General features: G+C 28.8%; 10 protein-coding genes across 14 annotated transcripts; 6 read left to right on the top strand and 4 right to left on the bottom strand.

Annotated features, from left to right (window-relative positions):
• The first annotated feature begins 240 nt into the window (after positions 1-240).
• On the top strand, positions 241-1,869 carry LOC103570201 (vacuolar protein sorting-associated protein 37B). The gene is made up of 4 exons (XM_008547852.3): positions 241-584; positions 651-822; positions 896-978; positions 1,446-1,869. Exons 1-4 carry the CDS (start codon positions 453-455, stop codon positions 1,704-1,706), a joined length of 648 nt encoding a protein of 215 aa, XP_008546074.1. The 5' UTR covers positions 241-452; the 3' UTR covers positions 1,707-1,869.
• A 43-nt stretch (positions 1,870-1,912) lies between these two features.
• Positions 1,913-2,910, bottom strand: LOC103570203 (dnaJ homolog subfamily C member 30, mitochondrial). The gene has a single exon (XM_008547853.3). The coding sequence runs from the start codon at positions 2,621-2,623 to the stop codon at positions 1,925-1,927; it is 699 nt and encodes a 232-aa protein (XP_008546075.1). The 5' UTR covers positions 2,624-2,910; the 3' UTR covers positions 1,913-1,924.
• A 692-nt stretch (positions 2,911-3,602) lies between these two features.
• On the top strand, positions 3,603-5,399 carry LOC103570204 (copper chaperone for superoxide dismutase). Its single transcript, XM_008547854.2, has 7 exons — positions 3,603-3,695; positions 3,807-3,966; positions 4,032-4,230; positions 4,456-4,712; positions 4,784-4,965; positions 5,042-5,153; positions 5,237-5,399. The coding sequence occupies exons 2-7, from the start codon at positions 3,955-3,957 to the stop codon at positions 5,285-5,287; spliced, it is 813 nt and encodes a 270-aa protein (XP_008546076.1). The 5' UTR covers positions 3,603-3,695; positions 3,807-3,954; the 3' UTR covers positions 5,288-5,399.
• A 101-nt stretch (positions 5,400-5,500) lies between these two features.
• LOC103570205 (omega-amidase NIT2) lies at positions 5,501-8,796 on the top strand. Of its 2 annotated transcripts, none has more exons than XM_008547857.2 (7): positions 5,501-5,910; positions 6,550-6,590; positions 6,673-6,819; positions 7,684-7,868; positions 7,975-8,143; positions 8,220-8,453; positions 8,518-8,796. In XM_008547857.2, the coding sequence occupies exons 2-7, from the start codon at positions 6,584-6,586 to the stop codon at positions 8,613-8,615; spliced, it is 840 nt and encodes a 279-aa protein (XP_008546079.1). In that variant the 5' UTR covers positions 5,501-5,910; positions 6,550-6,583; the 3' UTR covers positions 8,616-8,796. The 2 variants fall into 2 exon arrangements, with proteins under 2 accessions (XP_008546079.1, XP_053594250.1); XM_053738275.1 differs by lacking the exon at positions 5,501-5,910 and adding an exon at positions 5,922-6,033.
• A 170-nt stretch (positions 8,797-8,966) lies between these two features.
• LOC103570206 (small nuclear ribonucleoprotein Sm D3) lies at positions 8,967-10,177 on the bottom strand. Its single transcript, XM_008547858.3, has 2 exons — positions 9,673-10,177; positions 8,967-9,211 (listed from the first exon to the last, which is right to left on the bottom strand). The coding sequence occupies exons 1-2, from the start codon at positions 9,986-9,988 to the stop codon at positions 9,099-9,101; spliced, it is 429 nt and encodes a 142-aa protein (XP_008546080.1). The 5' UTR covers positions 9,989-10,177; the 3' UTR covers positions 8,967-9,098.
• A 231-nt stretch (positions 10,178-10,408) lies between these two features.
• Positions 10,409-11,884, top strand: LOC103570207 (uncharacterized). The gene is made up of 3 exons (XM_008547859.3): positions 10,409-10,895; positions 11,004-11,283; positions 11,371-11,884. Exons 1-3 carry the CDS (start codon positions 10,723-10,725, stop codon positions 11,872-11,874), a joined length of 957 nt encoding a protein of 318 aa, XP_008546081.2. The 5' UTR covers positions 10,409-10,722; the 3' UTR covers positions 11,875-11,884.
• On the bottom strand, positions 11,864-13,500 carry LOC103570208 (histone RNA hairpin-binding protein). The gene is made up of 3 exons (XM_008547861.3): positions 13,148-13,500; positions 12,660-13,067; positions 11,864-12,172 (listed from the first exon to the last, which is right to left on the bottom strand). Exons 2-3 carry the CDS (start codon positions 13,043-13,045, stop codon positions 12,019-12,021), a joined length of 540 nt encoding a protein of 179 aa, XP_008546083.1. The 5' UTR covers positions 13,046-13,067; positions 13,148-13,500; the 3' UTR covers positions 11,864-12,018.
• Positions 13,501-14,114: 614 nt separating this feature from the next.
• On the top strand, positions 14,115-15,084 carry LOC103570210 (anaphase-promoting complex subunit 13). Its single transcript, XM_008547863.3, has 2 exons — positions 14,115-14,261; positions 14,747-15,084. The coding sequence occupies exon 2, from the start codon at positions 14,749-14,751 to the stop codon at positions 14,983-14,985; it is 237 nt and encodes a 78-aa protein (XP_008546085.1). The 5' UTR covers positions 14,115-14,261; positions 14,747-14,748; the 3' UTR covers positions 14,986-15,084.
• On the top strand, positions 15,005-16,202 carry LOC103570209 (AN1-type zinc finger protein 1). Its single transcript, XM_008547862.3, has 2 exons — positions 15,005-15,448; positions 15,782-16,202. The coding sequence occupies exons 1-2, from the start codon at positions 15,005-15,007 to the stop codon at positions 16,151-16,153; spliced, it is 816 nt and encodes a 271-aa protein (XP_008546084.1). The 3' UTR covers positions 16,154-16,202.
• A 102-nt stretch (positions 16,203-16,304) lies between these two features.
• LOC103570213 (inositol polyphosphate-5-phosphatase A) lies at positions 16,305-25,377 on the bottom strand. Of its 4 annotated transcripts, XM_014442152.2 has the most exons (12): positions 25,216-25,377; positions 25,065-25,106; positions 24,882-24,982; positions 23,711-23,798; positions 23,581-23,644; positions 23,294-23,514; positions 23,059-23,199; positions 22,821-22,982; positions 22,430-22,606; positions 22,293-22,358; positions 20,948-20,984; positions 16,305-17,732 (listed from the first exon to the last, which is right to left on the bottom strand). In XM_014442152.2, the coding sequence occupies exons 1-12, from the start codon at positions 25,270-25,272 to the stop codon at positions 17,578-17,580; spliced, it is 1,311 nt and encodes a 436-aa protein (XP_014297638.1). In that variant the 5' UTR covers positions 25,273-25,377; the 3' UTR covers positions 16,305-17,577. The 4 variants fall into 4 exon arrangements, with proteins under 4 accessions (XP_014297638.1, XP_014297635.1, XP_014297636.1 ...); XM_014442149.2 differs by having other exon boundaries at positions 17,643-20,984; XM_014442150.2 differs by lacking the exon at positions 25,216-25,377 and having other exon boundaries at positions 17,643-20,984; positions 25,046-25,106.
• Positions 25,378-26,044: the final 667 nt, after the last annotated feature.

Below are 26,044 nucleotides of genomic sequence, written 5' to 3'. Positions count from 1 at the left end.
AAATTTCCTGGAAATTCAAAATGATCGAATGTCCCTTTTTCTTTAAAGACAAAAACCACGAGCATGCGCTTTTCAATCCCATGAATGATGTATATTTATATCAGCCACACAAATGTGACACATCCAACATGGGACAGCGTAGGAGTCGACTGAGAAAAAGTTCAGACATTAGAATTTGACTGAAAGTTTACTTTTTAATTGGCAAATTGACATCAACTAATTATAGGTTAACTTTTTGCAGTCAAATCCGGCCGTAGATTTCCGTCAACTTGCAGTCAAACTGATAACGAAGAACGACATACATGAATTCGTCATTTTTTATGATGAAATAATAATAATAATAATAGTCAACAATTGAAGTGTTTTTTTTAATCATATTTTGTGATATATGTTCATGACAGTTTCATACAACTGATATTTTTAATTGAGTTGACGAATAAAATCACGAAATCATGTTTAATTCTACTCAAGAACCTGACATTCCAGCAGCTCTTGCTATGCTCAACCATCTAAGTAATGATGAACTTAAAGAAATACTGAACGATGATGGAAAATTTGAAGAAGTTGTCAAAGATATTAAACAAGTAAGTTTAAAAAATTTAATAGATGAAAATCCGTGAGCAAGAATATAAATTTATCTGAATATTTAGTTTAAAGAACTGGAAACGGAAAAAGAAATGCTGATGGCTAGCAATCGTTCATTAGCTGAATTCAATTTAGCGAAACAACCAGAACTAGAAGAAAGTAAAAAAATACTCCTAGAACTTGGAGAAAAAGGCAGCGAGTTGTGTATAAATGTACAAAAAATTATGAACGACATTAGTATGTATTCATAATTGATATATTATTCGACGAAATATATGACTATTCGATAAATATATTTAAATTTTTCTAGAGAATAAATCGGAGTCTTTGTCTATTGATACGGCAATGGAACTTTTGCAATCTTCTGCTACAGAAATAGAAGAAGAATCTGAGGTAATGTATCAGATGTTAGATTTCAATGTCCCAGCGATAGAAATTGGAGACTTGATAGTATATTGTGTGACAAAGGAAGAAACAAAACGATTTCAGACCTAGGTGAAATTGGATAACATCACCCGCAGGTGGAAATCGTGTTCCATCTTGAGTTACACACTAGATTTTTCATGATTACCTACATCGGAATTCAAAGTTCCAGTGTTAGCAGTCAGTCAGAAACAAGAAATTGAGTTGGCTGATATTCATTCGCGGCAATAATTTGAAATCAACTTCATTCCACTGACTGCAGAATCACTGAAACTTCAAGTTTCGATGCTGGTATCATAAAAATTTTTTTTTTGCACGGAAATTAAGGACTCATATATATGCAATTATTTTTTCATTTTTTTCCAACGTTTCGTTTAATTAATTAGAGTTACCGAGTATTAACGTAAACTCCTAAATTAATTTTTTTTATTCCACAGAAACATGCGGAAAATTTTCTCGCAGGAAATTCAGATGTAGATGAATTTTTAGAACAATTTCTTATCAAACGTAAACTTATGCATTTACGTAAAGTAAAAATTGATAAAATGAGAGAACTAAGAAAAAAATCAAGATTTTCAAAAGGTGGTTCAAGTTACCCATCCGGCAGGAATTTCCCTGAAATTAATACTTCAGTTCCATATCCAACGGGTCCTGTTTCAATGCCAATGCCAGTGTCATCATGTTTTCGACCCTACTAAATTTATTATATTTATATAAACCTCAAATCAAAAGTAAACTTCCATCTTTTTAGTTTTAAACACTATCTCTAATATAATTTACTTTTTATTCAGTTATGGTAATATTTACATTTATAATATCTTATTTATTATTTACATAAATAATAATTCGATACATCAATAATTTACTATGGTGCAACAGACTTCTATTACTGGCCCAGCCAATAATCCTCTAGCTATCACGTTGAATCCAGCGGTTTTTTTGAATCATCATCATCATCATCATTTTTAATCTTTTCTAAAACTAAATTTTCCGGTACTTCTGACGCAGATGGCAACAATAGTCCAAAAACTAACACTGAAAATATTGACGTGACGAAAACCATTAAAAGTGCAGACTCTACACCTGTCGAATGTGAATGTGCCGCAGTTACTTTTTTCTCATCAGCATACATTTTATATTTCATTTTTGTTCTACGTGATTTAGCAAAAGTTTGACCGTAATGAGCTTTAGTCCACGCATCGAAATCAAAAATTGGAGTTCCATCATGTTGACGTCGCATTATCTCCATATGAGCACGATAAGCTTCTTTGCTAATATCTGCTGGCTTATATACTATATTTTCCCGTGGTCGATCATCTGGTAACCGAACTTTTATTTTGCGGTCATATTGCTTTCGAGTATCGTAATTTCCTAAAACTTCGTAGGCTTCTGATATATTGCGAAATTTTATCTTAGCTTCTTCACTACTATTTTTGTCCGGATGATACTGCATTGATAATTTAAAGTAAGCTGATTTTATTTCACCTTGAGTTGCTTTCGGCTTTATTTCCAAACTGTCGTAATGAGTTTTGACCTTGGAACTAAATAATTTATTATCGTAAAATTTAAAAATCCACCGCATTCTCAAATTATAAGCCATGCTTTTAAATTTCATAATTTTCACTTGTACTATTGGTTAAATATTATCATTGGAATAAATTTAAATTTTAAAATATCAGTAATAACAATTATAAACATTTTGAATTATTGAAAAACAATAACAGCTTGAGTTCTTTGAATTTAATTACAATTCAAAAGCTATTCACCTCCCATTGACATTTGGTTTTTACAATTTTACAATGTCAATATATTTATAATTAGAAAAACTACATATATTTGTCTACTACATCTTCATGGTTATACACTCAAAAATGTATAGAAAAACTGACACAATTAATGAAATTTGTTGGGGTTCATTTTTATGTAAAATTGATAAATTAAAATTTTTATACCGCTAGGTGACGTATTGTCCTGCTATGCATTCCCTCCTTAATGGCCACTTTACCTTGAAATTGACAGTAATTTGACAATTCAAATTATCGAAATTTTCTGACAATTGACAGCAAAAGTTGTAAAGAAAAATTTGCGGTTTATTTTTCCTCAATTGAGAGGTAAATTTTTCCACTAGAAAAAAACCCTAATAAAATTTCCATGAACTTTCCATCAGAGTCAGTCAACTTCAGGCTTTTCCGTTTCTGATGACAATTTGTAGACAACTTTTGAATGATAGTAAATTTTTCAGACATTTGGAATTAAAAAATTTTTTTTTAACAGATAAATAATTAAAAAAAAAAATATTTCTAAAAAAATGCACATGTCGGAAATTGTTCAAAAAATTTTTTTTAATATTTATTTTTTTTGTTAAAAAAAATTCTAAAATTTTTAAATGTCTGTTAACTTTATTGTCATAACTTTTGAAGTGAATTTGCGTTCTTTCGGATAGTAAATTTACGTCAAATTGTATATAAATTGTCGTCAAAAACGGAAAAGTCCAAAATTGATGGACTTTTGACGAAAAATTCAAGGAAACTTTTGTTAAACAAACTGTGTTATTAGGGTATATTTACATTTATTAACAACGATACATTAGTATCAACTAAATCTTACGTTGGAAAACTAGCCCTAAGTTTATAATTACATTTAAATGCGCTTCAGATAAGATTGACGTAATTTACTATTACATGAAAGTAAATATTATTAAATAATAATGAGTATTTTATTTGATAATTTTAAGCTTTTAAAATAGTAGTCTAAATAATTTGACCGGGTCTTATTAATGTTAATCATTTAATTTTCAGATTCATCAATTGGTTCCTATTTAAATTGAAGTACTTTTTTGGTATCTGTTATCGGAGAATTTTTTGAAAAAGGCTACCTGTGTTATATTTATTAACAAATCCATTATTTTAAAAAATTATTTGTTCTAGTCAATTATCATTAAATAAAATGGCGTCAAAGGTTAGACTTGTATAATTAAACTTTTTTTCAATTGACTATTTTTATTTAAATTTGATTTATTTCAGATTGAATTTGCTGTTAACATGACTTGCGAAAAATGTGTTGATGCAATAAAAAATTGCCTTAGCGATAACAAAGATATACAAAAAGTTGATATATCACTTGATCGAGGAACTGTTTTAGTTGAAACAAAACTTCCGTATACAATAATCCAAGAAAAAATAGAAAGTTCCGGTAAAAGGGCTGTGTTGAAAGGCTTCGGAGGTAAATTTTAAAAATCCACAGAAAAAAAGGATTTCTTGCCGCGAAAAAGCAAATTTTTGTATTACAAATTGAAAACAAAGATTTTCTAACGGCGAAAAAAATCTTGGAGCAAGAAAAAATTTCTTGAGGCGGGAAAAATATTTTTGCGTTCAGAAACTTTTTCGAATCCATAGAAAATTTTTGTCTTCAGTTCATAATATATAATAATAATTATAATGATTATAGATAATTCAAGTGCAGTTTCTATGATTGGTGGAACTTCTGGTTTTTCTAAGAACAAATTAATCCAAGGAGTTGTCAGATTTATTGAAACTCAAAAAGGCTGCATAGTTGATGGTACAATTGACGGATTAGATCCTGGAGATCATGGGTTGCACATTCATGAGTGTGGTGACATTTCTAATGGCTGTGAATCAGTAGGTCAGCATTTCAATCCCTACAATTGCAGTCATGGAGGCCTAGAAGATGACATTTCTAATCGAGTAATTATTATCATTGACAACGGCATCCTAGGATTAAATATTAAATTGTTTTTTTTATCTTTAATTTTCAGCATATGGGAGATCTTGGAAACATAACTGCAGATACAGCCGGACGAGCCTTGTTTAGATTTCAAAATAATGATTTGAAAGTTACAGATATTATCGGAAGATCTCTTGTCGTTACAGAAAATGCTGATGATTTGGGAAGAGGACAGAATTCAAATTCGAAAATTGACGGAAACAGCGGACTCAAGTATTTTTTCATTCTAAATGAAATGACAATTTGTATGGTTGTGATTAAATATTAATTATTGATACTATTATTATAGGATAGCATGTGGAATAATAGCAAGATCATGTGGGATATTTGAGAACACAAAAAAAATTTGTAGCTGTGATGGTAAAACATTATGGGACGAACGAGATGAACTGAAAAAAAAGGTTTCTCATATAATTGCCATTCATACAAGTATATTTAGTTATATTAAATTGAAGATTTTATCGATTGTATTTTTTATTTTCAGTACACTCAATTATTGGACTTCAAGAATATTAATCTAGATGAAAAGCGATAATTTTTTTTTTTGTGGTTTAAGGTCATAGTTTGTAGGAAGGCAAATTTAAAAATTTGTAATGGTTTTATGTGATAGTTATGTTTTTAAATAAAGACAAAGTTTTTTATTTTAATGATTTACTTTTAAAATATCAGCAGTTTAAACTTGTACTCAAAAGTAAATCATCTAAAGCAGTTTTCCGTAACTAAGTTACGGAGAAATAATTTCGGTCATAGCGCCGTCAAGTTTACGTTAAGTTCCGGACGAAATGGCAATCTGGTTGTTCGATACTCGAATAAATTCATAGAAACTTGTAATACCGACAGTTAATACCATGAACATAAATTTTTTCGATTATTTTAGTTAATAATCGATCACACATAATCGATTAGTGAAAAATACGATCAATTTGTTCACCATTGCGCGTCTAGATTTAATAATTACATGACGCAACTGAAGGGAGAGAGGGGGTTTGCTATTAAAACAACGACAGGGTAGAAGTTAAAGAAAATCGTCACGTGACGTTGAAATAAGAATTAAAACTTTTTGAAAAGTATTAAGGCCACCGCGATAAATTGAAAATCGAGAACAAAGATCTGTCATTACTTGGAGCATACTTTGATAGTTGCTTTCATCATTCTTGAGTAATTATATATTTGATTATTATAATACTCTTAAAAATTATAAACCAAAGAATCGGTTTCTCTATTAACAGACTTGTTCCTTAACTCTTAATAAAAAATTATAAGAAACAGCGGAAGAATAATGTAAGACAACTTTTTTGTAATTTGCGAAAAGTTCAAGGTCTTGAATAGAATTTTTGATTCATTTCTTGTGACATAAATTCTTTGATTGACTTCTTTTTTCTATTTAATTCAAGTAGTTTTATGAAAATGTGTCCAAAGTCTTTAACTGTAAAGATTAAGGGGATAAAAATTGATGATCTATATGAGCTCATATATAAAACACGCATCTCGTAGACCTGGTAGAAGGGGTAGAGTGATAAAGATAACACTTGACACGATACTAGCACAAGTGTCTTGTAATGTGCATTATGAATATGTATTTTTTTTTAATTTCTTGTGCGAGTTTATCACAAAAACTGCGTACATGATTTTTAAATTTAGTTAGATATAGAACTTCTACGATATACTTGCGTACAAGCAAGTACAAGTGCAAGCAAATACATAATATCTGTACTGGAAAAAAATAATAGATTCGACTAAGAATTTATTAAATTCGAAGTATTTTTCATACATTAATCTGCTGTAATTTTTTTCTAGTTTGAAACAAGACCTCAAAGAAGGAATTCAAACTATGACAAGTAACTTAAGTTTATTACAGAATAAATATCTTTGAATTAATAATAATATGAGTATTTTTATTTATATAATTTATTCTAATAGCACTGCGGCTTGCTTTAGTACAACTGCTTGTCAATTCCAATAAGCGTTCCAACATAGAAAAAGCTGTTTCATTTATTGAACGAGCAAAAAAACAATCTGCTGACGTTGTCATTCTTCCAGAATGTTTTAATTCTCCTTATGGCATACGTTCGTATAATATACTATTTCTTTTTACTCATTCATTATAAAGAAAAATAAGATGTATCAGAATTGTATGAATGAAATAAAAATTTTATAAATAACGAAACTTTAGCTGTTACAAAAAATTCGAATTGAAAGTGATCTTTATTTAATTTATATTAAAATTAAATTTTTTTTAATAATCAATTAAATAATTAATTATATACCAAGAGAAGAAAGTAGAATATTCAACCTGGTATGCGTGATTGGCTACCCGAGATGAAAGCAAGGGTGGTAAACACGTGGATCAGATCTGCACCTGAAAAGTTTAAATTTTTGCCTCTGTTTGTAAGAAAAATCGCGCATGCGTTAATTTTTAAAATTTGTTTTCTCAAAACGACTTACTTTTTACCCTAGGTGTGTAATGTACTATTTTATTGATAATTTAAATTATATTCGTGGGTTGAAATGTCCTACTTTTGCCCTTGGTCTGTAATATTCTATCGAAATACGTTATTATGAAAGTTTTTTGTTAAATGCTGATACGAAAAAAAGAGCAGAGAAAAAATTACAGTTTTTAGTGCAAAAACAGGGTCCTTGTATGAAAAACTATTATAGTTTGTACTGTAATAATTGAGAATTTTTGTAATAAAGGAATTACAATTATGAACACCAAATTTTGCAGTTTCTACTACAAAATTTGAAAGCTGAAAATTTATTCGCTATTGAGGACTGAAAAGAGTCTTATATGAAACTGTAACATCTCCGAAATGTCATTTCTAGTTTTAAAGTAGAGGGACTTGACTGATATTTGAAACTGTAATTTTTCCTCGTAGTAATTCAATAATCTGTCATGAAATTTTTTTTTTATAAATACGTTTGTTACTACAGAACATTTTAGTAAATATGCCGAAGACATTCCTTCGGGAGAAACAAGCTTAGCCCTATCAAATGCGGCAAAGAATTTCAAAATAAATGTTATTGCTGGTACTTTTCCTGAAAGAGATAATAACGCATTGTACAATACCTGCACTGTCTGGAATACTGAAGGTCAACTTATAGCAAAACATAGAAAAGTATTTATATTTGTGATTCAAACTAAAAGTTACTGGAATTATAATATAACAGAAATGACTAAATTGGTTTGAATAATTCAAATAATTTTTTTGAAATTTTTTTAAGATGCATTTATTTGATATTGACATAAAAGGCAAGATACGATTTGCTGAGAGCGAAGTTTTGAGAGCGGGAAATACTTTGACGATGATTGATCTGAACGATTTTAAAATTGGTATAGGAATATGTTATGATATCAGATTTGAAGAAATGGCGCGCCTTTATCGTAATAAAGGTAAGTTTATTATTGAATGCCATTAGAAATAAATGAGTAAAATTTTTATTATTTATTATGATTATTTTTATATTAGGCTGTAGTTTATTGGTGTATCCAGCTGCATTCAATATGACTACCGGGCCATTACATTGGCAACTACTTCAACGTTCAAGAGCTAATGATAATCAGTGCTACGTTGTCTGTGTCTCTCCAGCGCGTGATACTAAATCAGAATATATCGCGTGGGGACACAGCCAACTGACTAATCCATGGGGAGAAGTAATTCATGACTTAGATGTTCACGAAAATATGATAGTCACTGAAATAGGTATGAATAACTTTCAAAAGTAATCAAAGTACCACTTACGAACTCTGTGTATTTTTTTTTGTAGATTCATCTATTGTAAAAGAAGTAAGAAGTCAAATTCCAACTTCTGTGCAACGGCGCACTGATGTCTATGATACCGTTTACAAACATGATGATAAATAAGTAAAACAGAATGTTTTCAATATTTAAAACACCTTGAGGTCTTTCAAAAAGACTCATAGTCAATTGGCTATAATTTATTAACTATGATAAATGTTTATAAAAAATTGGGAACTAAATCGGAAGTCCACATTTGTACCAATTGTTATGTCGTAAAATATCTATTAAAATTTTTTACATCACACTGAATAAATTTTCTATTCATATTTTATTGAATTATTTGGTATTAAAGTAGATGGATACACCCAGAAAATGTGGCGAAGGGAGGTGGGTCTAAAAAAGTAAAATTTTGCGTAACGTATTTGATGAGAGGTCTCTGGGTAAAAATGTAAATTAAAATAATATTTATCCGGATACTATTAAACTTATTAATTATTATTAATAATTCTGATACAATGTAATTACGTAGAGAATTAAAAAAAGTTTTTGAAGAAATCAATGACATGATAGGTGTTAAATAAGTGTGGAACGTAAAAGAATATTTGATTATCCCCTTCCTCTACCAGCTTGAGATCCACCTGGTTGAGTTTGTTGATTGAGCCACGGTGCAGAACCAGTACCTCGACCCCTTTGGTTTTGTCCTCGGCCTCTGCCTCTTGCTAAAAAATTTCAATTGAATAGTTCGTTAGTTTTCAAGTTTAATATGTAAAATTTATATATAAATCAATTTAAACTCTAAACTCAGAAAATTTGATTGCAGTCTGGTTTCTTTCAGCTTAACAGAAAGAAAATTTAATTTTTCTCAAAGAAAAAATTTTTTCACATGCGCTCCCCTCGAACAATAACAGAAATTTGAATTTTCCATTACAAATGTAACAAAATCTTATAGTTTTTCACTAAAATATCTCTCGATATTGACAAAAAAAAAAAAACATATTTTGCCGATCCGAAAATTTTGACTTTTACAGCAAAATGTTAAAAATAATAAATGACGTCTTAATATATATATAAAAATATTTACATTCAAATTACGCGCTTACTGTTTTTTTGTATCGGACGCGTCTATCATAAAATAAATTATATATTTCTAAGAGAACATGTAATTATTTATTTAACAAACCTTGAGCTCGGAGAATCGCTGACTTTCCACGACCTGCTGTTCCTGATCCTTTCCCACCAGGTCTTTTAAACATTGGCGCATTTTTCAACATGTCCGGCAGTATAAGAAATCTTATTTTGGACCCGCGAATGTATACATTTTCTAATTGAGCTACTCTACCATCTCTGTAGGTCACAGTAATGTTTTGCATCTGACAATTCATGTTGTCTTCAGCTTCAATCAATATTCCACGATAAACCTCGCCGGTATTTGTTTCACAGGTTATGATATGACCCTCGGCTTCATGAAGCACTTTTATTGGTACTCCAATTGACATTTTTAATTAGTTGTATTCAGTAAATTTGAATTATAATCAGAGTATTATATATCTTATACGAATAATAATAATAATTATTCGTAAAAAATTATTTTATTCTTAAACAAAATTAATGTGTATGAAATCTACAAACTTAATGTGTACGAATGTATACGAAAACTGTTGGCATACAGTATAAAAATTGTGTGTAATAAAAACTCAAGTATGTAAACTTTTCTGCTGATGACTATTCGCGCAATTAAATGTCCAATAGATGGCGCTGTCAGTCCAGAAAAAATGACCGATAGAAGCGCGCCTCAAAAATATGAGTGAAAAAAGATTAATTAAAGGGAAATAATTTCCAAGATTTGAATTGACCGCCAACTTTTTGCAGTCAACTGAGAGTCAATATTCGGTTGTAAATGTCCGTCAACTTGCAATAAAATAAATTAGTTATCTAAGTATCAACATTGGAAGCACATCAATCAGATTGATGTGTTGAAACTGTCAAAGTTGATTCCTGTTCAGATACATAACAGTTTTATAATATCAGTAGAGTTGTATTGCCAACAACTTTTTTACTTTTTTAAATAAGAAAAAAACTTTATTATTAACCGTAAAATTCTTACGTCAAATTTTTATAATTGATGCTTCCAGAAACAAGTTAACTGACATTCAATCTTTTGAATAAGAATATGCTCGGCAAATAAATTTAAATATAATTGATTGTTGGAAATTCGTGATTGATCAGAAATATGATGAATGAAATTCAAGAAAAATTAATGTGTCCACCAGATGATTATCATCTGAATAATAATAAATCCGAAATGGGTTCGTTTGATGTATCATCAAATTGGGACTTGACTGAAAATACAAAAAATTTTAGGAATGTGATTTCCATTGGCTCAGTAGATGATTGCTCTAACAGGTATAATTTGAACTGTATTATTTACAATCTATTTTCGCGGGAAAAAATTCTGTGAATCTGTGTTAAAAACGGTTCATCTTAACACAATATTTTTTATGAAAATTTTAGAATGACCCTCGAAGATATTGTAGATGAAAAAGGATGTATAGAAGTTAAAAGAAAATCAGATGACAGCGGACCCTGTACACTAGACATAAAATTGAAGAATAGAGACAAAAAAATATCACGAATAGGAATAGTTTCGGAAGCTTCTGTCTTAGAAATATTTCAGGACTTTGGTGAATATACGACAACGATATTTGCTGAATTTATTGACGAGTTTGAAGATTCTTCTGTCTACTACGCAGAGGTTGCATTCGAACGTCCATCGTCTGAAGTCAGCATAAAGGTAAAATTGAACTGTTTCATTTATTTTCACTTCATAAATTTAAATTAATATTAGTAACCTTTCCTGAAATGTTATTTTAATTTTCAGTTCACGAGAATTAAAAACAATCGACCCACTATGTTTCTTTATGGAGTCCGACTTCTTCTCCAACAATCAGAGGTTTCAAAGACTACGGAACACTTGGATTTAAATTTTGTCAATGAATGTCTGAGAAAATTACTGGATAACAGAAATAACGGACTAGAGAAATTATCAAGTCCTTCAATCAATGGAAATGATGACACTATCAGTAGCAGGGATGACTTGACTGTAAATAATTACGCTAAAAGTTTCACACGAAATGCCTATGAGCTTTTAAAATCAAAGGAATCTTTAACAAATGGGAATTATGGGCAAAAAGAAAAATCAAATATGGAAAATTACAACACATCTTGTACTGAAAATATTGAAGCTCTTCTTGATTTAAAAATTACAGAAATGGAAGAACGACTTTCGAAAAAAATAGATCTGATAGAAAGCAAAACAAATGAAAAACTGGATAAAATATTAAAATTATTGGAGTCATTAAAAAATTCAAATGTAGCGCAATAAATAACTTAATTTTTTTCTCAAAATCAAAATATATTCATTCAATTTTTTGAATTATTTCAGAAAACCGGAATAATAAGATGACAGATATAAAAATTGTCTTGCGATACATAACTTAAATAAATGAAGTAAAAAATTAAAGCCACGTTAAGACGAAGTATCTGAATCCTCATTTTCTTCTTCTGATGGATCCCATTGGTGCAGTTGCTTGCGCCAGAGTCTCATCATTCCGTCCCAAGCTCTTCTGCTATACTTAGCATATTTGGGTGGAGTTTTTGGATGTTCTTTCGTTCTTTCATGTCTGTAATAGAATATACATTGAAGTCTTATTTTTATAAAATTTTCAAAGGCATTCTCAAACAGTACCCGCTCTTGTTTTTAATTCTCAATAACGTTCGACTTTAAAACTTTAACTGAAAAAAAGACAATTTTGCCGAGATCTAGAATTTAAAAAAAATGACTTACAGTTATCAATTAGGAGTTAAACAAAATTTGTTGGATAAATTTTAGCCTACAAAATTTGAAACATCAAATTATAAAAATGAAGATTTTACTGGAATTCTTTTAAAAAATTTCATTTAACTCCTAAATGGTATCAACTGTAATTTTTTTTAAAATCTATACCTCAGCAAAATGCAACCACGTCAATTTTTTCAATTAATGCTGTAATTTTTTTCTAATTAACTGATAAAATTTTGACATATTTCTGATAGCTGTCATTGAAAATTTTTAAAAAAAGGAGACATTGGAAATATTTTTAATACAAATATACAAACTAAGAAACGTACTTGGGAACCGCTTGTAAATATCTGTCATAACCTATGGTATTTTTTCCATAATCAATTTCTTTTTGCCTGCGTGCTATAATACCGGGTTCAGTTTCATATTCTATTTTTTTTTTCTTATGATCAGATGAGGTACTGGAATTCGATTCACTATTTTCGCTGATTTGTCTATCGCGTAAGTGCCGTTCGGTTTTTGAATCTGGACTCGCATTCCGGATCCTCTTACGCGTTACGTCAGAATCTTCAGATACGTTTGAATTTGTAAGATTCAAACTATCATCTTTTTCTATTTCAATTGAATTTATGATGCAGTTTTCAGTATCCACATTTAATTGTTTATCATTGGAATCGTAAAACCATTCCTTGGAATCACTCTCTTGTGTTGTCATTTTTGATGGATGATATTGAATACTACGAAGAATATTTTACAATTAAAAAAGTATTCAATAGTAAATATATTTATATTATACTGATGTAAACAACATCATTACGTATTAATCAACAAAAGTCAAAAATTTGACGAAAAAAAACTCGGCTTGCAACTAAACATTGTTTAGGGTTATAAGCATCCATCAGGGCGCGCTATTTGATCTCCTACTCCGATAGCCGGTTTATAGTTACAAATTGGCGAAAAGCTACTGCGGACTTTCACGTCAAGTTGACTGCAAAGTTGATGTTCAATTAGTTGACGCAAACTTTCTTATAATTTTATGTCAACTTGAAAGAAAATTTTATTCTACGAGTGTGAATGTAGCAGACATCGGACAAATTTAAAATTTTAAATAAATAGAGTACAAAATTTTGAAAATGCACTTATTAATTTTTAAATTTTTTGAATGTGCACTTTTTTTGAAATTTTATTTTATAAAATATTTGCTCGCTTCATTAATAATTTAAAATTTTTCTGATGACTGCTACATTCACACTCATTTTATTCTGCGGTTACTTTTCCGTAACCCTGGTAACTTTTTCTGTTAACTTGCCCTCCAAAAGCGGGCGTACCCTGATAGCACAGTTTGCTTAGCAAAAGTTTACTTCACAAAAATTTCCTTGAATTTTTTGTCAAATGTCCGTCAACTTCGGGCTTTTCCGTTTTTGACATCAATTTGTATACAACTTGCTATACAATTTGACGTAAATTTACTACCCGGATTATAATACAAATTCACTTCAAAAGTTGTATACAAATTGTCGTCAAAAACGGAAAAGCCCAAAGTTAATGAAAAATTCAAGGAAACTTTCTAGTAACAAAAGTTACCTCTAAATTGAAGAAAACTTAAATGTAAATTTTTCTTGTCAACTTTTGCTCTCAAATTGTTGGCAAATTCGGTCAGAAAATTTCGTTAATTTGAATTTTCGAATTACTGTCAATTTTAAGCTAAAGTGACTGTTAGAGAGTTAACTGCAAATCTGACTAACATTCGGCGCCATTTTTTCTATTCTTGACGTCAGTTTCTCGCCGTAGATTTCCGTCAATTTGTAGTCAAGTTCGCTGCTAAGTTTGTTTTCATCACTTATCAGAGACGATAATATATTGGGTACATAGTGAGCAAAGATAAAAGTCAAGTTACTAAGTGGTTACTTAAATAAAAAATAAATTCTTGTGTAAGTACTAATTTTATAAATTGATTACACTAAATGGGGTTCCTTAATATAGTCGTCCTGATAAAATAATGGGTTTTTTATTTCTCGCTGACTTGTGATTCCCATACTTCCTTAACCTCAACCCTCTGTCTCAGGGACGACTGTGAACTCTTTTGCAAGTTTAAAGGTCGGCAGTTTTAACTCTATTTAAAAAATCTCATAGAATCCAATAAATTTCCATAGAGTTTTTATGATAATAAATGAGTTTTATGAAAAAGTTCTGTAGTCAAATGCATGCCTTATATGTATAACTATGAGAATCTATCATTTTTTTAAGCAGGATACCGCATTGTCTAATTTCAAATTTCTAATTACGTGTTAAGGTTGGGGGATAACTAAATTCTCAGATTTTAAATTTCAAATTACGTTTTAAATATTTATGAGACTCGAATGATGAAAATCTTGGTAAGAAATTCGTCTTATGCATTTTGTATTGTAATTTGTAGCAATGGATAGTCAAATTACTGGAGATGGCAGGCTTTTAGAATTAATTGATGAAGCTTGGAGAAAAGAACGACTACCTATTGATGACATAGTCGTTCCATCATCAGAATTACCAGATCCTGAAAGTGATAATGGAGATTCGCACATGACTCTGAGAGAGTTAGAACAAAAGTGGAGCAATTTAGCCCTTGGCACATTTAGTGAAAATCATTTTCACTCACCTACTCCTTCACACAATTAAAAAATATACTTTTAATATCATGGAATTACCACAAGTAGGCAAGCAGTGCAGTATAGAATTTTGCAAACAAAATGATTTTTTAATCATCACCTGTGCGCATTGTTCTGCGTTATTTTGTAAAAATCATCATCATATATCATCACACCATTGTCCCAAATATAAAGACAATATCGTTGAAAAATTAGACGATTCAGTCAACAGTACAGCTTCTAAAAATTATATTTGTGCACATAAACTATGTAACAGTACTTCAATTATTGAAATGATTTGCCCAGAATGTAAGAAACATTTTTGTGTAAATCATCGACACCATGGATGCTTTGAAAAAACGGATGAAGAAATTTCTGATGAATTGAAAGTATGGCAAAATGCTAAAGATCAGTTTTTAGCGGCTAAGAGTGTCGTAGATACTGAAATTACTGAAAATTCGAAAAAATCGAAAAATTCTGCATTAGCAAAGAAGGTAAATGATATTCTTTTTTTATCTAACGTTATGCATAGTATAGTATATTGTGTGAATAAAATTAATAGTCTGAAATTACTAGTAACAATGACAAGTATCAGAGTTTAAATTGCGAAAGCCATCAGTCAGCAGGCAGAAAAATTATTTGTTTCTTCCCAAAAGACGAAACAAGTTTGTTTCTGCCCGCTGACTAAAGGCATTTACAATTTACGCGGTTGCTAATATTAATTCGCGGCATTGGACTTAAATTAGCTTCTTTCCACTGGCTGTAAAGATACGGAAACTTCAAATTTCGATACTGACAAAAAAACGCATTCTTAAATCAAATTCTAGGTACAACTAATGAAACTAAAAGGACGCGCAACAGGTTCAAAAGAAATACCTTCAAATCATAGAAAATATTTTCTGATTTACCCGCCTCTCAAAGCCTCAAAAAAAGAATCACGTGCACTATTTATTAGTGACAGCTGGACAATTGGAAAAAGCATCGATTCCATAGCTGACATCATGGGAATAAACAATACAAATAATACATCAAATTTAATAAAACTGAAATTGTTCAATTATTTAAATGGAAATATTATCACTGATAAAATGGACGCCCTGATATCAACTTTGCTAGATGATTCTCACTTGACCGATGGCCAAAGTCTAATCTTAGAATATTCCAAAGAAGATACTGTTGATTGTACTTTATATAAATAATTTTTTTCATGGAAAAATAAAGTTGACACTGTTGACAATTGTTCACTTATATATTTTTAAACATTTCTTTATTTTATTTTGCTGAAGTTGTACTTTTATTGAGTAAATATTTGTTTTTGTTTTACACAATATATAAATAGTATTACACTTAAAATTCAAATATAATCATTTTCATTTTTTCCTGCTTCAAAAAGTTTAAATATTTCCATGGTTCAGTTGATTTTTAATTTTTCAATAAACTGTTTTGGGATAAAATATTTATAATAAGTTGATTTGTAAATAATTACTCGTAAATACTTATTGAGTATTGTTTTTTTCTTAAAAATAAGGACATTTTTATAATTATTTAAGTTCATTCTTAAATATCGAATGAATTTCTTAACTTGTATATGTTGATAATGACTTATTTTTCGATTGTTAAAAATCGCATTGAACAATAGGTAAAATTGTTTTTTTTCCATTAACATAATTGGAAGAACAATAACTTTGATAGCAAATATTATCAATTATTTTTTAATATGCATTCCGCATAATTCTTATATTATGTAAGTACGCTCATTGTGATAATTCTTATAAACATTTAATTTTTTTTTTAGTATTTTTAGTTTAGTTTTAGCGACTTCCAATTTATTGTGTCTGCAACGATAAATATCTTGTGATATGTAATTGAAAAACTTTTCAAATATTCAAATATTTGAACTGTATTTGTTTGATTTTCATACTGCGCACTTCGGAAGCGAAGCGTCGAGGTAGTGCGCTACTGTCGCCAAAGCCAGTTTGCTTTTTTCTATCGTGCGAAAAATCGGCGGTTAACACAACGTACTATTTACCTCGGGTCGGAGTTAACTTTCGTCAAAAATAATAACATTTACGTACTTCGCAAAACTAATGAAGAAAACTTAGTCTTCTTTACATCTATTGTGAAACTGTACGTAGAATTATTTTAGTGTAACTCTTAAACTAAGCTTCGGAGTTCAATGAAATACAAACTAACTCCAGATAGAGTAAAGTGAACTCCGGAGTCAAATTTTCTTTATACTACATAGTGTATATTTCTACAATAACATTAATAACTTTTATAATATAATGACTGTTATAAATTAAGTACTGACTTAGTGTCTTGTCTTCTCGAGATTATTAGGGGTAATAATTGTCAAGTAAAAATGCATCTTACTCATGTTTTTAAATAAGAAATTTTAATTTTGAATGATGCATTATACTCGAGCCAAATTTTTGATAGAATTTTTTTCAAAATCTTAGCTTTTACAGTTAAAAATCATTGAATATTTTTAAAAAGTGGAGGTGGGGGCTGTCTAAGACTACCCTTAAGAGAAAATGAGCGGTCATTTGATGTTAAAAATAACAAGAATGGTTTCTAAAGTAATCTAAAACAAGTTCTTAAAATAAATAAAATATTTTATTTATCAAATAGTTGTTTCTCGAAATATCTTGACTGATGAATCAGCGTGTTTTATATGGATGTACCGTGTTATTGTTGCCCCGCTGTTGCAGCATGTCAATTTCTTCATGTTTTTCAACAGACTGACATTACTTCCGCGCTTATTAGATTCTATCGGATCTGTTATAAGCAATTTATCTAAAGTTAATATCATTTGTTAGCAGTAGTCATAAAAAAAAAATCATACAATCGGGCCTTGTTAAAATAATTTATAATCCAACTATTAGACATTTCTAGTGCGAATAAAAGACAAATAATTTTTTAATGAGGTCCAATTGTATTAAAATAACTTAATACTGTTGTGAAAGTTATAAAATCAAACAATTGTCAAAAAAGTAAAAAATATACAGTGAAGCTAATTAAAGCTAAGATGCTCCAGTTTATTAAATGCACATGCGATGTTCCAACGATAAATACTGTTGCTTTCCTTTCTATAATTAACACATAATACATTGTTCATCTCTAGTAAAACTATTACGCTCTTGCTAAAAATATTCAATAAATTATATAACAATTATAAATTAAATAACGTTATATCATCAATATTTTTAGTTACCCTTGACAGGAATACGTAAATGGTCAAAATATTAACCCGGCAATTGAATTTTTCCTTAATACCATTTTTTTGTCAAATTTGCATATATGCAGCATTATTTTTGTCGCACTATCGGTTCGAAATCAGTCTGTTTCGATTGGCTCTGGACATCAATTTCCAACTTCTACGCAGGTAATATGACAAAATATAGCACGTGGCGCGGGATTAAACAATATTTTAAATTAGGGGTTATGCCAGCATTCGTTTTCGGCTCACAGTCGATTTCGCCCTTATCCCCGGTTAAGGAAAATGATTTTCTCCATGTTAAGTGTATATCTATATATTAGTCAATTCAAATCATTTCAAATTGTTTCGAATTATTCCAAATCATTTTTTAAAATCAGGGATCTAAAGTCGTGTTTTCACCCCTTGCTTCGCAATGAACTATTTCTTCAATTAAAAAAAATTGACATAAATACTATATTTGTGAAAAATATGAGATAAGTCATTTGAAATTTTATAGTATTGGTTACGAATACTTTTCATTCATTTCTATTTATTTTGAATTATGAAGAATAATCGTAGTCATTTAAACTTTCTTGATATTATCAATAGATTTTACTTAACGTAAACTTTGGAGTACAAAGATAATTTTTTTGTAATTATTAACAACACTTTTTTTCACAAACATTTATAATAATATAAAAAAATAAGAAAATAAAATGTTTGGTAAAAAACTCATATTCCCTTTCTTCTTTTATTATAAAATTTTTGGCTAAATTATATGTTGTCGTACTTGTCAAGGGTTTATATTTTGTATTTGAGGTAGAACATTTAAAAATGTATCTCGAAAAGATATTTGCATATGTGACTAAAAATTCATATTTAATTCATGCATTGATATAGAATTTTCATTATTTACTTGCTTTGACTTTATTTTCTTTGGTAGTATCTATCAAGATATACGTAAAGATAATTTGTACATAAAATTATTTTCAAAATTTAGGTATAGTAATTCTAAGGATACACAGAAAAAAATAATTTCTTGACACAAAGAATTTTTACTGGTCCCTATAAATTTTTTGCATTAATCATGAATTGAAAACAAAAATTTCTTGGTTCATGAAATAACTTCTAGCACTAAGAAAATTATTGTTTTCGTAATGTAAAATATTTCTTGTACCAAAGATCGTTTTTTTTGTATGTCAATTTACGTTTTCATAAAATATCTTCTATTTATCTCTACTCTCTGGAAATTTGTCTTCACGGAAAAAACAGTGGAAAAATTACAGTATTCAGTGCAAAAATATTGCTCTCGTATAAAAACAAGTATTATAGTTTGCACTGTAATAATTAATACTATACTTTTTGTAACAAAGTAATTACAATAAATATCAAAATTTACAGTTTTGTTTAACGTCTCGTAAATAATGTAATTTTCACAGTTTCGAAGTAGAGGGACTTTGCTGATATTTGAAACTGTAATTTTTCCACTATTTTTCTTCTGTGTAAGTTAATCTAAATACATATTATAGATCAACCCAGATCTTATTTATTTTTTTCAGGATATTAACACACATAAATCTCTGTGTAACATTAAAAATAAATAAATTTAATAATATAATAACTAAAAATCAACTTACAACGCAGCAACACTTTTTACACTTATGTACACTGATTAAATTTTTCTGAGTAATTTTATTGGACTTTAATTTACTTGGGTTTAGATTTTCATTATAACTATTTTTGCTATTTATCGAACTACTTCTGTTAATATTATTCGAAGTTATGTTCTGTTCAGTAGAGGAAATTAAATTTTGAATATTTGTAGTTAATCCGGAAATTTTTTCCAGCTCGTCAATTTCTATTTCAAATTCACTATTTTTATTTATAACATCTTCAAAGTTATGAAAATCTTTGTTTAAATCTAAGGAATAACTAGGAGTTGTTTCATTCGAAGAAACTATAAGTGGTTTTGTCGGTGAAAAAATATCATCAGTATCCAAAGTATCAACTCCACTGTCTTGATTACAAGAGTATATTTTATTACTGTCTGATTGATACTCTTGTTTTTTATCTGATAAGTCGAGTTCTAAACTGGAGCCTTCACCACTAGTCGTGTCTTTACCAATCGATCGGTCTTTGATAAAACTATACAATCTTTCTTCTTGTAAATCTACTGAGCTCTCCTTTGATTGGAAATTACTTGCATTGATAATAGCGATTTTTGGTATCACAATATGACTAATAGATTTCCTAACAATACTTGAATTAAGTGAAAATATTGTAGATTCTTCTGAACTTTCATTGTTTCCGCACGTTGAAGAAATATCATTAGCGCTCCGATGTTTCTTCTTGTACTGGCGTTTAGATCCATGTGTTTTCGGCCAAGAATCACATCTGGATTCAAGTACATTCTTATGATGTTTTTCTCGTTGGGCTTTTTGTTCGTTCTGAATAAATTCTAACTTAGATTTTAGAAGGGCCGGTGATACCGCCATCTTGAATGATTTTTCATTACACGGTTTTTTCTTAACGAAATTATTAATTTGTTCGTAATCTTGATCTGGCTCCACTGAGGTCGGGAATGCACTGGGACTTGGACTATCCATGCTGTCCGGAGTGTACGGATCATGCTCAATCATTAATGCGTGCAAAAGCTTTGGTGATGAGTTATGCTCAATATGTTGTAAATTTAAATAATTACTACGATAGCCAGGCAACATTGATAATAACTCCAAATAATGCTTGGGCACTTTGAAACACAAGTGCGGACATGACAAACAACAATTTATCGTACCTGCATTCGAAGTAATGAAAATCCGTAGATAGACTGGCTGCAATTATGTGAAAAAAAAACATAAAAGATTTATAACTTATAATATGTAATGTATACACGGAGAGAATTGCGGAGTTAATACTACTCTACTAATACGAGTAATCCTGGGATATGATAAATTTTTATTTTATTTCTAAATACCATCCGCTTGCAGAGTAAAGTTCACTTTATTGAAAATACACGGAGAAATTATTATTATTTGAAATGCTATGGTGTCGTAGCAAAGCCGGACTATGTTGGCCACCTGACGGAAATTTAAAGAAACACATGCAAAAATTACTATGGCCATAGTAAAATTTACAATGGTAGACAATCTTGTCGAAAAAAAATATCGAAGAATAAACTAAAAGTATAAAACTTAATTTGTAGCAACACAAATGTACAAATATGACACCATAGCATTTGAAACAAGAATAATTTCTCGGTGTATAATGTCATAGTAAAGCCGAACCATGTTTCCTATTCAAAAGTTTTCATATTATTTTCTATTTTTGCCCAAAGCAAAATGAATACAGATAAAAAATTTCCTTTTGTGAAGTAAATTCAATCCTATTAAGAATATTCTAAGACGTAGATAAAACTTGTTGATAGGGAGTTCAATTTACGAGATGAAAGAGACTCAATACTCAATCGAATTCATATGAGATTTAACTGGTATGCGAACAGAAAATTTTAGAGTTAGCTCCTGGGTTCGGGCTGTTCACAGTGGGTAGATAAGGAATAAGCTTTGAAAATGTAATTAATTATTTTATGTTATGAGAGAAATAAAAAGAAAATGAATCACATTGTCGGTTAATTTTTAAAATCATTACTGCAATAATAATATGTGTAAAAGATAACGATTATAATGAAGAGGAGGTACATAATACAGAGGAAAATTGAGTGAAATTTTAGAGTTTAAGATGAAAAATTAATTATGAAATAAATTTTTCATAATGGCGGTGGATAAAAAAATAAATACAAAAAAAAACTCAATAAATGCAATAGGTTTAAATATTAAATGGATAAAAAAAGAAAAAAAAATGCGTAGAATAAAATTAGATAGAGAAATTGTATTAGGTACCTTTAAATATTTAGATATTTATTCGAAAATCCAGAAAAACAGGCTGCATCATAATCATTAATTGTTTTAATCAGAATAAAAATCAAACGCATAAGAAAAAAATTTATCAAAACTTTATGAATTAATTTGGCGAAGTAAAATTAAATGAAAAATAAATTAAAATAATGTTCTTTCATCATTTAATTCTGTGTTAATTTTTTCCGAGAAGTAAATAATAATAATGAAATAAGATTTAAATTTTACCTTGTGATCACCCATGCATGTGTTGGCTCCAATAATTCCGTACTTGACCGTATCAGGAGATGAGATCTAATATAAAGCATTAAAGTAAGAAATAATTTATTTAATTTATCAGAAAATACTTTTAACAATCTACTTACAAGAGTTTTTGCAGTCGGGCTTAATAGGATTCGATCACACCAAGCAGGTACTCTAGTCTGCATAAAATTACTTCCTTGACTAATGTCTTCTTCAAAAGGGTAACTTGGCACAAATTCGATTGGAAATTCAAATAATCTACCTTCAAAAACTTCAAGTTCACGATCGTATTCTTGTAACTGTATCAATTAATTAGTAAACATTTTACAGAAATTAATAGGATATAATAATATTTAACACAGTAAAAAATATTGTGTATCTGTGTTGAATTTTTTGTGTTAAACCAACACATTTCACTGTGTTACCTTAAAATTTTGAATCAATCTACTATTTAACACTTTGAAAGTGTTACTTAGTACTTTAATAAACAGAAAATAAAAATAAAATATTTACCCATCGAGCACTATTTTCTGTAAAAACATTTTGATGTTCACAATGAGTAAATTCTTTTTTGCCTAGTGTTAATATTAAATTATCATCCTTATTTCGAAATTGCAACTTTGAAAGACTTCCTTTGTTAGATAATTGACTTTCTTGAGTATCTTCAGTGAGTTTCTATTAAATGATAGAAACAAATGAATAATTTAATAAATCAAAAATTATTTTACAAAATAATTGATCATTTATTTACTTTTATAACACCAGATGTGTCGGTACGAAAATTGAAATCACCAAATAAAAAATATGGTACATTTGGATACTGATCATTATGAAATTTATCCAGTGTATGCTCTAATGCCTTCCGTCGAGTTTTGCTATATACTGATGGAAACTAAAAAAAAAATAGTTAAATTATTCAAGTGTAAATTGATTACAGCAATTTTGTAAAATATTTTTTTAGAATTATTATGAAATTAAATACTTACAGTTTCCATAGCAATAAAATTACTGGCATCATGAAATAAATGTATGTTTATAAGATCAAATACTGTTCCATTTATACTCCATCGTGTACGTAAAAATCCTTTCCTTGACCATTTGCATTCAGGAAAAAAATTTTGAGGAAATTTCGCTTTCTCTTTTGTTGAAACTGATTCAATATTTCCAGAATGCACTTCTTTGCCAGCAACGACGACAAATTTATATGCTAAAAATTAAATAATAACATAAAAAATTTCACGAAATTTATTTACAGAAATCTAATTCACTATACCTTGAAAATCCCAAATGAACACGTCCTTTACTGACTCATGAACGAAATAAAAATTTCCAAGGGCCTGGAAAATTAATTTATATAAAAAAAAAAATAATTGAAAAATAAAATTTATATTTATTTGATGTACCGTGAAGTGTTCAGCAGATGAAAAATCTTCATCCAAGAAAACAGTTACTTTGTCGAATAGTCTTAGCTCTTCCGAAGACATAAGTAATCTATAATATTTTAAAAATGATATTATTTATAATTAAATTTAAAACAATATAATTATTTATTTTTATTATTTTAATTTATCCGAGAAAAAATGATTGGATCTGATCATATATAAATGTGCGAAATTATTTAGTTATGCATAATCATATATAGTTATATATAGATAGATCCTGCCAATATTTGGATCTAGTTCAAATATAATTATATATAAACTCAGATTCAAGCATTTTTTCTCCGGTATCACCATGGCTTAATACAACAATAACTACCAGATAAGATTATTGATTTTTTTAGTTGACAAGACACATTAATAATATGTTTTAAAAATAGTCTTCCATGGTCATTTGCTGCCAATGTGTAATCTCTTTGAAAGCATTTAATAAACCGTAAAATTATGCACTTCGATATCCATTTTTGTAACAACTATAATATTTTCTGATTAATTCATATATTTATATATATACATGTGTGTATAATAAAAAAAAAAATTTAATAAAATAAAATTTTGAATAAATGTAATAAACAATCTTTAAATTAAAGTCTGAAAATTGAAAAAAATTTTGGTAAGGATTCACATTAATAGGAGAGTAGAAACGTCAAATTTTGAATAAATTTTAACCGTTGACCTTTTAGTTAAAAGTGTAGGTAGCAGTTGATTTTCTTCTATGTGTACTTTTATTATGTACCGACGCTCAGTTTCAAAAAGTTCTATCCAATAGTTTTAAATGTTTTATATCAGATACTAGCTTCAAAAATCGAACAGTTGGGACAGAATAAAAGAGTTTAAAAACGCTTTACATTTTTACTGTTCAATTCAACTTATAGATCGATAAAATTATGGAAAATGTTCTTATGATTAAATTTTATAATTCAATCAAACATTTAGTATTAATTAAGATATCTTATTTCCGGTAATACATAATTTTCGTAATGTAATTTAGTTATTGGCTGTCATTAGTATTTAACGTCATAGGTTTTTACAAACGTCATTAAAAATCAATTAACTGTTTATTGATAAATATCGAAATTTAAAATTAGTCAACGTTACATGAAGGATCAAAAATAGAAAGAATTTTGGTAATTACCTGACAAAATTTTCTACATGCCGCATACTTTGTTCATAATTTTTTCCACCTACTTCTTGGCAGTGTAATGCTATAAATTTTGGATCCAGTCGAGATATAGTCTGGAAAATAAAAATTTAATTCACTTTATGAGTATAATAATCTTGTTTTAAATATTTTAGTACAATTTTTCATTTTTCTCACTGATAAAAATTCTTCTGTCCATGTTTTCAACATCAGTCCAGGCTGAAATTTAAATAAATTGTATTTTATTATTATTATTATACATATTTATAATTATACTATAGCTGTCATAATTGAATAATAACTCGACTACGTAAAATAAAAAGTTTACCTCTTCAAAAATACTGCCAACATTGGCAGTAACGAGAAGAATCGGAATCCCTGACATGTTGATTACTCAAATTAAATATATGTAATCTTTTAAAAATATCTGATTAAATATTAATATAATACAATATATTTATATAAATTAATATTGATTACTTTGAAGATTATTATTATTATTATTATTATTATTATTATTATTATTATTATTTTAACATGATTACATTAAACGTTTTCACAAAATCTTTAAATTCAATTTCGATAAAGATTTTAAAAAATCTTTTTTTTTTCAAATTTGAAATATTGTTTTGCAATTAATCCGAAAATTAGAGCAGATATTTGCAGTAACGTTTGTATTTTAAAATAATTAACAAATTTCTCAGTGAGTTATTAAAAAATAATTTTCCCTTCGAGGACGCGATTCCTCACTTTCATCAACTTGGTTAGTAATAAGTAAGCGCATTACTAATTGGTTAGAAAAAAAAATATTTAACGAAAACAGTGATATCTATTTACTTGTATTGCTTACGCGACGTGAATCAAAATATGTATATACAATCAAATCTCGATATATACCCGCTTCCCCTCAAATTTTCCCCTATCACCATCATGCCCGCTCCCACTTCGTATTAATTACACACTATCACATTCCCGTACTTTTTTTGCATAACCTATCACTTATTATTGCAGTTAAAATACGAAATTAACAGTAAGACCCACAAAATTTAAATTTAAATATTCAAAAAATTGATTAAATTCTTTTATATTAAATTAGCGTTAATCATAATCACTTAATAAAAGTTTGTAAGTAATTTTTAATTCAAAATTACATGGAT

This window comes from Microplitis demolitor, chromosome 4, assembly GCF_026212275.2.
Source record: "Microplitis demolitor isolate Queensland-Clemson2020A chromosome 4, iyMicDemo2.1a, whole genome shotgun sequence".
Lineage (NCBI taxonomy): Eukaryota > Metazoa > Arthropoda > Insecta > Hymenoptera > Braconidae > Microplitis > Microplitis demolitor.
This window is presented reverse-complemented; position numbering and strand designations above follow the sequence as displayed.

Excerpts from the sequence above, each read along its gene's own strand:
- LOC103570209 (XM_008547862.3), top strand. The coding sequence starts at position 15,005 with ATGGAATTACCACAAGTAGGCAAGCAGTGCAGTATAGAATTTTGCAAA. Across the intron at positions 15,449-15,781 it reads ATTCTGCATTAGCAAAGAAG|GTACAACTAATGAAACTAAA; the intron begins GTAAATGATATT and ends ATCAAATTCTAG.
- LOC103570203 (XM_008547853.3), bottom strand. The coding sequence starts at position 2,623 with ATGAAATTTAAAAGCATGGCTTATAATTTGAGAATGCGGTGGATTTTT.
- LOC103570208 (XM_008547861.3), bottom strand. The coding sequence starts at position 13,045 with ATGACAACACAAGAGAGTGATTCCAAGGAATGGTTTTACGATTCCAAT. Across the intron at positions 12,173-12,659 it reads TATTTACAAGCGGTTCCCAA|ACATGAAAGAACGAAAGAAC; the intron begins GTACGTTTCTTA and ends ATTCTATTACAG.
- LOC103570206 (XM_008547858.3), bottom strand. The coding sequence starts at position 9,988 with ATGTCAATTGGAGTACCAATAAAAGTGCTTCATGAAGCCGAGGGTCAT. Across the intron at positions 9,212-9,672 it reads AGCGATTCTCCGAGCTCAAG|CAAGAGGCAGAGGCCGAGGA; the intron begins GTTTGTTAAATA and ends GAAATTTTTTAG.
- LOC103570205 (XM_008547857.2), top strand. Across the intron at positions 8,144-8,219 it reads GCGCCTTTATCGTAATAAAG|GCTGTAGTTTATTGGTGTAT; the intron begins GTAAGTTTATTA and ends TTTTTATATTAG. Across the intron at positions 8,454-8,517 it reads TATGATAGTCACTGAAATAG|ATTCATCTATTGTAAAAGAA; the intron begins GTATGAATAACT and ends TTTTTTTTGTAG.
- LOC103570210 (XM_008547863.3), top strand. The coding sequence starts at position 14,749 with ATGGATAGTCAAATTACTGGAGATGGCAGGCTTTTAGAATTAATTGAT.
- LOC103570207 (XM_008547859.3), top strand. The coding sequence starts at position 10,723 with ATGATGAATGAAATTCAAGAAAAATTAATGTGTCCACCAGATGATTAT. Across the intron at positions 10,896-11,003 it reads GTAGATGATTGCTCTAACAG|AATGACCCTCGAAGATATTG; the intron begins GTATAATTTGAA and ends TGAAAATTTTAG. Across the intron at positions 11,284-11,370 it reads CGTCTGAAGTCAGCATAAAG|TTCACGAGAATTAAAAACAA; the intron begins GTAAAATTGAAC and ends TTTAATTTTCAG.
- LOC103570204 (XM_008547854.2), top strand. Across the intron at positions 4,713-4,783 it reads AAGATGACATTTCTAATCGA|CATATGGGAGATCTTGGAAA; the intron begins GTAATTATTATC and ends TTTAATTTTCAG. Across the intron at positions 4,966-5,041 it reads GACGGAAACAGCGGACTCAA|GATAGCATGTGGAATAATAG; the intron begins GTATTTTTTCAT and ends CTATTATTATAG.
- LOC103570213 (XM_014442149.2), bottom strand. The coding sequence starts at position 25,272 with ATGTCAGGGATTCCGATTCTTCTCGTTACTGCCAATGTTGGCAGTATT. Across the intron at positions 23,799-24,881 it reads CATGTAGAAAATTTTGTCAG|ATTACTTATGTCTTCGGAAG; the intron begins GTAATTACCAAA and ends AAAATATTATAG. Across the intron at positions 22,983-23,058 it reads ACACATCTGGTGTTATAAAA|AAACTCACTGAAGATACTCA; the intron begins GTAAATAAATGA and ends ATCATTTAATAG.
- LOC103570201 (XM_008547852.3), top strand. The coding sequence starts at position 453 with ATGTTTAATTCTACTCAAGAACCTGACATTCCAGCAGCTCTTGCTATG. Across the intron at positions 585-650 it reads TTGTCAAAGATATTAAACAA|TTTAAAGAACTGGAAACGGA; the intron begins GTAAGTTTAAAA and ends CTGAATATTTAG. Across the intron at positions 823-895 it reads AAAAATTATGAACGACATTA|AGAATAAATCGGAGTCTTTG; the intron begins GTATGTATTCAT and ends AAATTTTTCTAG.